At 40.1% G+C, this 12371-nt stretch overlaps 1 protein-coding gene across 1 annotated transcript; it reads left to right on the top strand.

Annotated features, from left to right (window-relative positions):
* Positions 1-997: 997 nt before the first annotated feature.
* LOC149174768 (cysteine-rich receptor-like protein kinase 15) lies at positions 998-10035 on the top strand. The gene is made up of 6 exons (XM_089422688.1): positions 998-2027; positions 2193-2326; positions 2557-2767; positions 2899-3136; positions 3327-3477; positions 9772-10035. The coding sequence occupies exons 1-6, from the start codon at positions 1004-1006 to the stop codon at positions 10012-10014; spliced, it is 2001 nt and encodes a 666-aa protein (XP_089278814.1). The 5' UTR covers positions 998-1003; the 3' UTR covers positions 10015-10035.
* Positions 10036-12371: the final 2336 nt, after the last annotated feature.

Below are 12371 nucleotides of genomic sequence, written 5' to 3'. Positions count from 1 at the left end.
GCCAATAAGAAAATTAAGGTAGACAACATTTTCTATCCATCTTTATGGTTAGACATTCCTGAAACAATGTGTTCTTATAAATAGTTATCTTTCAACCACATTTTTAGAAAGCTTAACATTAAAGCCATTGCACTTTCAAAAGAGGCTTTAGAGCTTCCCTTGGACTATTTTAGCATCACTAAAGTACTGGAAAAATAAAAGAGGCTTTAGAGCTTCCCTTGGACTATTTTAGCATCACTAAAGTACTGGAAAAATAAAAAGATGAATAGAATTCAACCTGCCACCTTTTTCTTTTTCTATATTTTACTCCCTTTTTAATTTTCTATGTTTTGCTCTCTTTATTTCGATCTATTAGATTGATATAAATACATGTGAACATACACGTGGATAGAGGTCCAGCTAGATTCTCATTTTTTTTTGGGTTTAAATTTAGTTAAAATAACTTTATTTATTTATTTTTTAAAACCTAACATATATATTCATTTCTAAGAGATTTTTTCTCTATGGAAAAATATTAAATTTCAAAAAAATTATAATCCAAATTCTTATTTAATAAAACAATCTCTTCAAATGAGCTCTTAGATTGGCCATTTATAAAGTTTTGTTGGATATTCAAGTTGTTATTAATAAACCTTTAAAATAAGTTTATGAACCAAAGGTCCGAGTTGTTAATTGTCAACTTTGTTGAGTATCGGAAATTACGGAGGAAAATTTAATATTGGGAACTTAGTTGAGAACAGCGAAAAGTCTGACTCGTCTATTGCTTCCACGTTCAAATCATACCGTGTGGACCCATTACAATGACGTCCATCAATATAGCGTTGACGAAGATAAATAAGACCAATAAAGGACGTCCATCAATATAGCGTTGACGAAGATAAATAAGACCAATAAAGTATCCTTGATCGAAAAATATTCACATAATATTAAGCCTATAAACATAATTGAATAAAATTGTAGCATTATTGCTCTCCCTAATACACTGCACATTCTCCACTGTCGGATGGCAAACAGAGTCCTCACGAATATGAACATCCATGGAAGGGGTTCTGCATATTCTCTCTTCAAATCCCAAATTATTACGCTATTCTACTTTATTATTGTTGTTCCGGCGTTTATCATTACTCTTTATGGACAGATTTGCAACGGTGCAGTGCCGGAAACGCCGACATATAGATGTGACACGAGCTCTACCTATGCAGAGGGCAGTACGTTTGAGAGCAATCTGATTTTTTTACTGGATAGCCTTGTTCAAGGTGCGAACCAAACTGGGTTTAAAATGTCTTCCTATGGCCAAAGTCCCGACCAAGTATATGGCCTCCTCCAATGCCGGGAGGACATGACAGTCGACCAGTGTTACACTTGCTGGCAACTGGCAAGGACTAACCTTCAACAAAATTGTTCGAAGGCCCGTGGTAGTAGTATTTGGCCCTTTCACTGCTTCCTACGTTATGAAGACTACAATTTCACCGGAATACTGGACACAGATTTAGGGTCTATTTACGCTGAGAGCATCGGCGTCTTGGCGGGTGTCTTTCTCCCGACTGATTTTCAAACAGCTGCGGAGAATCTCTTAAGTAATTTATCAGGGGACGCAGCAGCTGAAACGAGAAGATCTGCTTTGGGTACAACTGTAGACTCGTCTCAAACGATCTACGGTCTGGTCCAGTGCACCAGGGATATGTCTAGTAACGACTGCACCACATGTCTAAACCACGCAATCAATACAATATTCACATCTTATTCTGGAAATCAAGGAGTTCAGTATTGGAGTCAAAGCTGCATAGTTCGTTATGAAATATATCTTTTTTTTAATATGACTGCACTTTCACTAACCCCTGGGGAAGGACCAGTGAATACACCACCGAAGCAGATCATACCATCCAGTAATAGTGGGCAGATCAAGCATTCAAACAAAATACCAATAATTTTAGGTGTTGCGGGTGGCTTTTCTCTGGTGTTAATCGTATGCGCGTTCGCAACTTGGAAAAGCATGAGGTCTACCAAAGTTCGAAGGGGATACGAAGGTATTTTACTGCCACATGGTTATAGACACTAACAGAGTGGATGTGTAATTATCCCTATGATTTTCAGTCTTTATGATTTTGTAGATTAGTCTGAATGATATAGGTAAAATTCATCTTTTGTAATATATATCTTTTCTGATATAGTTCTTTATTTTCATAAAATAGATCATGAAGATGAAGAATACACACTCGGGCACGACCGACAAGTAATATTTACAATGGGAACATTACTCGCTGCTACTAAGAACTTTCATGATGATAATAAGCTTGGACAGGGAGGATTTGGCCCTGTATACAAGGTAACATAAGTTAAGGAGGCCTAGCTTCATTGGTTTCTCTGATGTTTATATTGTTAAATTATTATATTATGCTGATTGCTCTGATTGCACCATTGAAAGTTGGATGTAGGAAGGCCGTCAATATGAAATGCTTTACAGAATTTTCCGACGAATCTTTTGTTTGAATCTTTGGAATCAAGCTTAAATGCTTTGCAAAATTTTCATCTGGATCTTTTGATTGAATTTTTCAGGGAATCACTCCAGATGGAAAAGAAATAGCCGTGAAAAAGTTGTCCTTGAGATCTACGCAAGGAAAGCAAGAATTTATGAATGAAGTTAAATTTCTGGCTAAGATTCAACATCGAAATCTTGTGAATCTACTAGGCTGTTGCGCAGAGGGATCAGAAAGGTTGCTTGTTTATGAATACTTACCCAATAGGAGCCTTGATAAAATCCTATTCGGTGGGCTCCTATTGATAAAATCCTATTCGGTGGGTGATTTTCAGGCCCCTTTTATATATGTAGTTAGAAAATATCACTGTTTCAAGAAGCTTATTCGGTCATGATAATTAAATATTGTTCTGAATATACAGATCCAAACAAACGCAACCAACTTGATTGGCCTAAGCGTTACAACATCATAATGGGAGTAGCCCGAGGGCTTCTTTATGTTCACCAGGATTCTCCACTGCGGATTATTCATCGTGATATTAAAGCAAGCAATGTGTTGTTGGACAGCCAACTGAATCCTAAAATAACAGATTTCGGCCTAGCAAGACTTTTTCATGAAGAGGAGACTCACGTCAGCACAGGAGTTGTTGCTGGAACTTAGTAAGATTTCAATATGAGCATCACTTTTACAGTGCCAATGCATATGTTTTACACCATGCTGATTTGATTTCAAGAGTTTATTTGGAGATTTACGTTCTCCGTTTAAGCTTTTACTTTATAAGATCTACTACAGTTTTCTTTCCAAATAAGGTATCATTTCCAAATCTTAATATTTGCCCTCATTATACAGCGGGTACATGCCACCAGAGTATGCCATGCAGGGGCATTTATCTGTAAAACCTGATGTTTATAGCTTTGGCGTTCTTCTCCTGGAAGTTATCGCTGGAAGGAAAAACACTGATTACAATTTGTCACCTGAAATACAGGTTCTTCTAGGATGGGTGAGTGATACTGTAACGGTTGTATCCTAGATTGAGCATATCTACATCGCTTAAAGAAGCATGACATCACGAATTTCAGTCTATCTTATGGATCTCTCCATCTCCTGTTGTGGCTTATATGTGTTAAAATGTTAATTTGAACAGCGCGGTGGAGGTTTTCGAAAACCAGCCCGGTCTCCCCGCACCACCATTCGCAGAAGGCGGTATCCGAAGGGGAGGCTCCGAACACCTTCACACTCTGCCACGCGTTCCATGTACGAACGCCCCAAAACCACTTTCCCCGGACGGTAAAAGTCGTTTGGTTTGCCGGAGGAGGGTGTGCGAACCACGTTGGATCGGCTCAGCGATTTGATCGCTCAATCAGAGCCGTTGACTTCCCGAAGGTGCCTGCTCGCGTCAAATCAATTTTTACGTGGAGTGAAGTTTTGTTTCGTTGACCACCGTGAAGGAAACATTGTAGTTTTAATGCATTTACGTAGAATTTGGTGGCAGCTTTTATTATGGTAATGGGCATACGTCCCATGCCTTTAATACGATATGGGCATATAGTTAATTTTTGGTTATGGGCATTGTCCCATATGCCATACGATATATTTTTTTATATTTTTTTTTGGTGAGTGGTGCATGCGCACGGTGTTATGTAAGTTTTTTTTTGTTCTTCTTGTTGCAAGCACAAAACGCACAGCAGTGCGATAAAGAAATGGCAATGTAATGTTTTGATTTAGTTTTTGAAGAACAGAGAGCTGTGTATGTAATTTCCACAGCAGTGGAAAATCTGTGAGAGCAACAGAGTTTATTTTGTTAATCCCTCTTTGCACAGAGGATGGAATTTGTATCAGTCTTTCAGTTTTTAAATTAATAGAAATGTTTTGTGACTGTGTAATGTTGTGTTCTGAGTCATTTTGGTTTTAAGAGATTTTCTGCAAAGATCCTGGACAAAAGAAACAGAGCACTGTCTCTGTGGTGAATATTTTTATTTGGTTTTGGTATTTCTCCATTGAAAAATACCCAACAGTGGTATCAGAGCAAGGCTTAGGCTCTTTGTAGGAGAAAAAGAAGCTGAAGGGAGAAGGTTGTTGCTGCAGCAAAACCTCTCAAGTAGACAGAAGACTCAGACAGTGAAGGATTCAGGTATTCCCCAAAAGCATTTCTCTTGTTATTGCTGAAGACAGTCAGTTTTAAAAAAATCACAGTCAAGGATTTAAAACCATAGTTCAAGATGCAAGGAATGGCAAGCACAAGCATGGGTATGTTCAACACCCAGCTCCCACACTTTAATGGGAAGAACTATGACTACTGGTCTATAACCATGAGAGCTTTGTTCATCGCTCAAGATATATGGGAACTAGTAGAATATGGGTTTGAGGAACCAGCAGATGAAACTGAATTCAATGCATTAACTCAGGGAGAGAAGGATCAGCTGAAGCTCAATAGGAAGAAGGATGCAAAGGCCATTGTCTTGTTGTATCAAGCAGTGGACCAGAGTATATTCCCAAGGATAGCAGCAGCTACAACATCACATGAAGCATGGCAAACTCTCAAGACAGCCTATCAAGGCATGGAGAGAGTGAAGACAGCAAAATTGCAAATGCTGAGAAAGGATTTTGAAAACTTGAACATGAAGGAGTCAGATAACATTGACTCATTCTTCACTCATGTGATTGGTGTAATCACACAAATGAGAACTCATGGAGAAACAATTGAAGATAGAAGAATAGTGGAGAAAATATTGAGGGTCTTACCCTCAAGGTTCGATGCCATAGTCACCACCATTGAAGAGACAAAGGATCTCTCAAAATATTCAGTTGATGGGCTACATGCATCACTGATAACTCATGAGCAGAGGTTGAGTAGGAATGAAAACTCATCCCTTGAGCATGCCTTCAAGACCCAGATGTCCTTTGGAAGAGGAAGAGGTCAAGGCAAAGGAAACCGAAGAGGAAGAGGCAGAAGCCAGAACAGAGGTGGAAGGAACAGCCCAGCGAATGCACAAGGAAGAGGCAGCAATACAAATCAGAACCAAGGCCAAGGCAACAACCAACAAAGAGATCAGTATCATGCTCAAGGACAAAGGTATGATAAATCTAATGTTCAATGCTATTATTGCAAAAAGTATGGACATTATGCTAGTGATTGTAGAAAGAAACAACATGATATGAACAGCAGACAAAATGCAAATGTTACAAGAGAAAACAGCAATCAAGAAAATGTCCTGTTAGCTTGTAACATGGCTGAAACACATAGTGAGGATATATGGTTTTTAGACTCAGGTTGCAGCAACCATATGACAGGGAATATAACCCTCTTTTCAGCCTTAAATCAGAATTTGAAATCAGAGGTCACACTAGGAACTGATAGTAAAGTGTCTGTTATGAGAAAAGGGGAGGTAAAAATATTTACAAAGCAAGGAGAAAGGAAAACCATAGCAGATGTCTACTATGTCCCCGGAATGAGATGTAACCTATTGAGTGTTGGACAGCTTATCCAAAAGGGTTACAATGTTTATTTTGTAAATGATGTGTGCACCATCATGGACATACCACCCAGCAAAAGATGCATTGCTGAAGTAAAGATGACAAGGAACAGGATGTTCCCTCTCCGGATCCGGGCAGACTTGAAGAACAAGAAGGAAATTGCAGCAGTCACCCAAGAGGCCTTCCAAAGCGTGCCAAAGGATGAGAACTGGTTATGGCACTTGAGATTCGGGCATCTAAATTTTGGAGGTCTAAACTTATTGAGCAGAAAAGGAATGGTAAGAGGATTACCATTGATAGAGAAGCCGGACAGCCTTTGTGAAGGTTGTATATTGGGCAAACAACATAGAGAGAGTTTCCCATCAGGGAAAAGCATAAGGGCAAAGGCACCCTTAGAGATTATCCACTCAGATTTGTGTGGACCAATGCAAGCTCCATCATTAGCAGGCAGCCTATATTTCTTGACATTCATTGATGATTTTACAAGAAAGACTTGGATATATTTCCTTAAGAACAAAAGTGAAGTCTTTGAGAAATTCCAAAACTTTAAAGCACTTGTGGAGAACCAAAGCGGGCTGCACATAAAAGTATTGAGAACTGATAGAGGAGGTGAGTATATCTCCAATGAATTCCTAAAGTTTTGTAGAGAAAATGGGATTCATAAACAGTTTACAACTCGGTACACCCCACAGCAAAATGGAGTTGCTGAAAGGAAGAACAGAACCATCATGGAGATGGCAAGGAGCATGTTGAAGGCAAAGCATTTGCCAAATGAGTATTGGGCTGAAGCTGTACATTGTGCAGTGTATATTTTGAACAGGTGTCCTACAAAGGCAGTCATGAACAAAGTGCCAGAAGAGGCATGGAGTGGGAGAAAGCAAGGAGTCACCCACATGAGAGTTTTTGGGTGTGTGGCCTATGCACACATTCCAGATCAGCTAAGGAGGAAGTTGGACAGCAAAGGGGAGAAGTGTATCCTTGTTGGATATAGTGATGAATCCAAAGCCTACAGGCTGTACATCCCATCTACCAAGAAGTTCTTTGTCAGCAGGGATGTTCAATTCATTGAAGAGGAAGCTTGGGATGGAAGCATAGAGAAAACAGTGAACATTAAAAGCTGTTTGCCTCATGATGAAGATGAAGAGGAGGTGGCTGAAATGAATCCCCAAACAGCAGCACCAACACAAGAACAGCAAGGTACACCATTGAGGATCAATGAGAGTGCTTCTCCAAGCACACCACAAGGAGGAAACTCAAGTGCATCTTCAAGCACTTGCACACCAAGTGAAAGAGGTAAGAAGTTTAGAAATCTAAGTGAAATTTATGAAGAAGGAATGAATTCCTTATTTGCCTTGTTTTGTCATGTTGATGATCCTATTCATTTTGAAGAAGCTATTAAAGATAGAAAATGGATAGAAGCTATGGATGAGGAAATGAATGCCATAGAGAGAAACAAAACATGGGATTTGGTTGAGTTACCAAAAGGCAAAGAAGTCATTGGTGTGAAATGGGTCTACAAAACCAAGAGCAATGCTGAAGGCAAGATTGAAAGGCATAAAGCAAGGCTGGTTGTCAAAGGGTATAAGCAGCAGTATGGGAGAGATTATGAGGAGACTTTCGCACCGGTTGCAAGAATGGAAACCGTGAGAGCAGTGCTGTCCATAGCAGCTCAAAACAAATGGAAAGTCTACCAAATGGACGTGAAGTCAGCATTCCTAAATGGAGTGTTAAAGGAAGAGGTTTATGTGGAACAGCCTCTTGGATATGAGAAGAAAGGAGAAGAGCACAAAGTGTGCAAATTGAAGAAAGCTCTTTATGGGCTGAAGCAAGCGCCAAGAGCATGGTACAGCAGGATAGATTCATATCTATTGGATAATGAATTTGACAAATGTGAAGGAGAACCCACAGTCTACATCAAGGAAAATGATGGTAAAATTTTAATTGTTGTCTTGTATGTAGATGATGTTATTTTCACTGGAAATGATATTTATCTTATTGAGAATTTTAAATCAGTCATGAAGAATGAATTTGAAATGACTGACATGGGTTTGTTGAGATACTTCTTAGGCATAGAAGTAGATCAAAATGAAAAAGGAATTTTTATATCTCAAGCAAGATATGTAAATCAAGTTTTGGGCAGATTTAACATGCAAGAATGCAAGGCAGCCATCACTCCCACAGTAATGGGATTAAAGCTCAGCAGAGAGGACAGCAGCAAGGATTTTGATCCTAGTTTGTATAAAAGTATTATGGGCAGCCTTATGTATTTAACAGCAACTAGGCCTGATTTAATGTATGCTGTTAGTTTAATTTCCAGATTTATGGAGAGGCCAAAGGAGGCACATTGGCAGGCAGCAAAGAGAATTTTGAGGTATGTCAAAGGTACCAAAATGTTTGGAATTCTATATCATGCCTCAGAACATTCAGATTTGGTTGGGTACACAGATAGCGATTGGGCTGGAAGTGTAGATGATCGGAAGAGCACTTCCGGTTATGTTTTTAATATGGGTTCAGGAGCCATTTCATGGGCTTCTAAGAAGCAGTCCATTGTAGCATTATCTACAGCAGAGGCTGAATATGTGGCAGCAACAGCAGCAGCATGTCAAGCAGTATGGATGAGGAGGATGTTGAGAAGCTTAGGCCAAGAGCAGGCAAAAGCAACAGTGGTCTTTTGTGACAATAGCTCAGCTATTGCTTTGTCAAAGAATTCTGTGTTTCATAAGAGAACGAAACACATTGATACAAGGTTTCACTACATCAGAGAATTAGTGAACAATGGAGAAATTGTCCTCGAACATTGCAGGACCCAGGAACAGGTTGCAGACATCTTGACAAAGCCACTGGTTCAGAAGAGTTTCGAATTTTTGAGAAAATGCTTGGGAATGACTGAACGTGCGGCTGTTAAAATTAAAGGGGAGTGTTAAAATGTTAATTTGAACAGCGCGGTGGAGGTTTTCGAAAACCAGCCCGGTCTCCCCGCACCACCATTCGCAGAAGGCGGTATCCGAAGGGGAGGCTCCGAACACCTTCACACTCCGCCACGCGTCCCATGTACGAACGCCCCAAAACCACTTTCCCCGGACGGTAAAAGTCGTTTGGTTTGCCGGAGGAGGGTGTGCGAACCACGTTGGATCGGCTCAGCGATTTGATCGCTCAATCAGAGCCGTTGACTTCCCGAAGGTGCCTGCTCGCGTCAAATCAATTTTTACGTGGAGTGAAGTTTTGTTTCGTTGACCACCGTGAAGGAAACATTGTAGTTTTAATGCATTTACGTAGAATTTGGTGGCAGCTTTTATTATGGTAATGGGCATACGTCCCATGCTTTTAATACGATATGGGCATATAGTTAATTTTTGGTTATGGGCATTGTCCCATATGCCATACGATATATTTTTTTATATTTTTTTTTTGGTGAGTGGTGCATGCGCACGGTGTTATGTAAGTTTTTTTTTGTTCTTCTTGTTGCAAGCACAAAACGCACAACAGTGCGATAAAGAAATGGCAATGTAATGTTTTGATTTAGTTTTTGAAGAACAGAGAGCTGTGTATGTAATTTCCACAGCAGTGGAAAATCTGTGAGAGCAACAGAGTTTATTTTGTTAATCCCTCTTTGCACAGAGGATGGAATTTGTATCAGTCTTTCAGTTTTTAAATTAATAGAAATGTTTTGTGACTGTGTAATGTTGTGTTCTGAGTCATTTTGGTTTTAAGAGATTTTCTGCAAAGATCCTGGACAAAAGAAACAGAGCACTGTCTCTGTGGTGAATATTTTTATTTGGTTTTGGTATTTCTCCATTGAAAAATACCCAACAATATGCAGGTATGGAGATCATACGAGGAAGGAAATGTTGCGCGGGTGATTGATCCAACCATAATTGAAACGTGCGATGAGGGGGAAGTGTTGAGATGCATTCATGTTGGTCTTTTGTGTACACAGGCCGAACCATCACTTCGTCCACCAATGTCTACAATCACTTTGATGCTTACAAGTGATTCCGTGTCGTTCTTACCAGATCCCACAAAACCTGCTTTTGTGAGTTCTCGTGATCATCAAAACACCTAGTCCACGTTATTCTGCTCACTCCTCCGGCTCCTGCATCTAACGCCGATGCTTCCGTTGCTGACTTGGTACCCAGATCACGCTAGATCTGCCGCTGAAATGAAACGGATTTCAATTAATTCTCTTACATTAATTTTATATGGTGTGTTTCAAAGAAGCAAGCGATGATAGAGATAGAGAGCTAAATGTAAATCTCGAAGCTTGGGTGACTACTATGCGCAAAACTATAAAGGAATTGGAAGTTCTTATTCTTGTAATATTATTAATTATAAGAGTTGGGATATGAAATATTTGCTTTCGTTTAAATCTTATCATTTTGGTTTGAAAGTTTCCTAGAGTTGTTTTACATTTAATGACGTTGGCTCCTTTAATAAGTCTAAAGTAAAATAAGTTCAAATAAAATAAATATTTTATAAGAGTGTCACTTTTTCCCAAAATTTATAGAAAATGAAAATATTTGATTTTTTTAATAAGACTTTTAAAATATTATAAATTTTAGTTTTTTCATCTTTCAAAGAGCTATTCATAGGCTCAATTCTTCACCCACCCTTTTAGCTGCTAAGTTCTTTTATGTCAAGTTGATCAAGGGCTACTTCTTGGGTCACCTACATGCTGCCCTCCAACATTCCAAAATACAATAGTCAAACAATCATTGTAAAAACTTCTCACTGGTTACGGCATCTAACCACTAAGTCCGCCCCTCCTCTTTTGGCTACTAGAGGATCCCAAATCTGTCCACACTAGGACAATCTTCCCTAGCAACAATTCAACATGAAAACATCAACATACCTGTACTCATAGGATGGTGCAACTACTGTAGGTTGTCAATCTGGTTAGGGCATCAACAAAGTCCATGTCGGCCTTCTCTAACCCCTTCAACAGTCATCTCTTCTAACTCGGCTTGCCTCCTTTTCCTCGCTGCTTCCCAGGCTCCCTGTTCCTTTGCTTTTGCACTAGGGAATAAGCCTTATGGCCCCTCAAAGAAGCCTAGAACATGCATGTGGTGCCTCTGTAATGGCTACAAGGCTTGCGACCTACTAAACCAAGGAGGATCCACCCTTAAACTTGAACAAAACAACCCAGAACTTACTCAGATTGCCTCTGCTGCACCTCGAACCTGTCAAACCCACATAACATACCTCAGATCAACTCTAATACTCCTCATCCCTCTCCTTCTTGTGTTGTGGCTACCACAGGTGATGTTTTCTCAATGAATTGCTACCCTTGAATGCTCAAATGAGCTTTCACTCACCTCATATTTATATCCAATCATGAGGGCTTCTTTAAATCGTCTATATGAGCTTTTCTAACTCTCATAAGGCCTCCAATCACTAGGCCAACCTTAACTAAGCCCACCTATTATCTTCAAAACTTCATATCTCATCGTAGGCAACTCGAAATTCGATGATTTTCATTGCGTTGGATTCCTCTCAGCGTCCTCTATCATTTCCATCCATCACATGTCCAAAAATCATCACAGATTCACACCCATCAGCTTGGGTGCAAAGGCCACATCTTGGGTTCCAAGCCCACAATGCCCTATTGTGGTGCTCCAACCTCCAAACCCCGAACCCTATGGCTTGGAGTACCTCCCAAGCTACCAAAAATCAACACTCCCTCTTAGCGAGGAAGGTACTTCCAAGACTAGGAAGTAGCTCATCATCATCATCATCATTTTTGTCTACAACACTCGCCCAACTCCTGGTGCTCACAACTACAACAATCCATGTAGTGTGAAATGCGTCTCTCTCGGAAGTGTCACTGTGAATGGAAGCATCCTGCTTCTTCTTCTTCACCTGAAATGTCTTCCACTCTCTCCATGATTCCTTCTTGGAAACTGTAGGAGCACCCTTGCTCCCCACTGACCAAACGCTCTTCTTGGGATGAAAAGTATCCCTCTAAACATGCATGCTCCCTTTAGAACTTGACTCTTTCTTAGCCTTTGAAATCTGGACCTCCTTCTCTGGAACCTGTGCCTGCTCCTCTGAATCCTACACTTGCACCTACTTTTCTGGAACCTGCACATGGTCCTCTTGCTTCTCCATCCCATGATCCATAGGCTCATTAGCCTGTATAGACCATGCTCTCTAACTACAATCACCACACATGTGGAGCTAGAGCTTGTGGGACTAAGTCTTGCCTTCCCACTCTAGAACAAGATGTCAAACTGCTTCTCCTTGATCGTTGAGACATTTGTCACACTATATCTGAGTCATGGTAGAAACAATACATCCTTGAATCTCATCACCTTTCCTGACTCCATCCTAAATGGAACAACTCTCGATCCTTTGATCTCCTTTTGACTCTTGTCACCCAACACCATGTGCAACTTCGAGTCCCACTTAGTTAGAGTCTCAAAT

Source organism: Pinus tabuliformis, chromosome 4_1 (genome assembly GCF_031772625.1).
Source record: "Pinus tabuliformis cultivar Carrire ecotype Pingquan chromosome 4_1, CPIR1, whole genome shotgun sequence".
In the NCBI taxonomy this organism is placed as follows: Eukaryota; Viridiplantae; Streptophyta; class Pinopsida; order Pinales; family Pinaceae; genus Pinus; species Pinus tabuliformis.
This window is presented reverse-complemented; position numbering and strand designations above follow the sequence as displayed.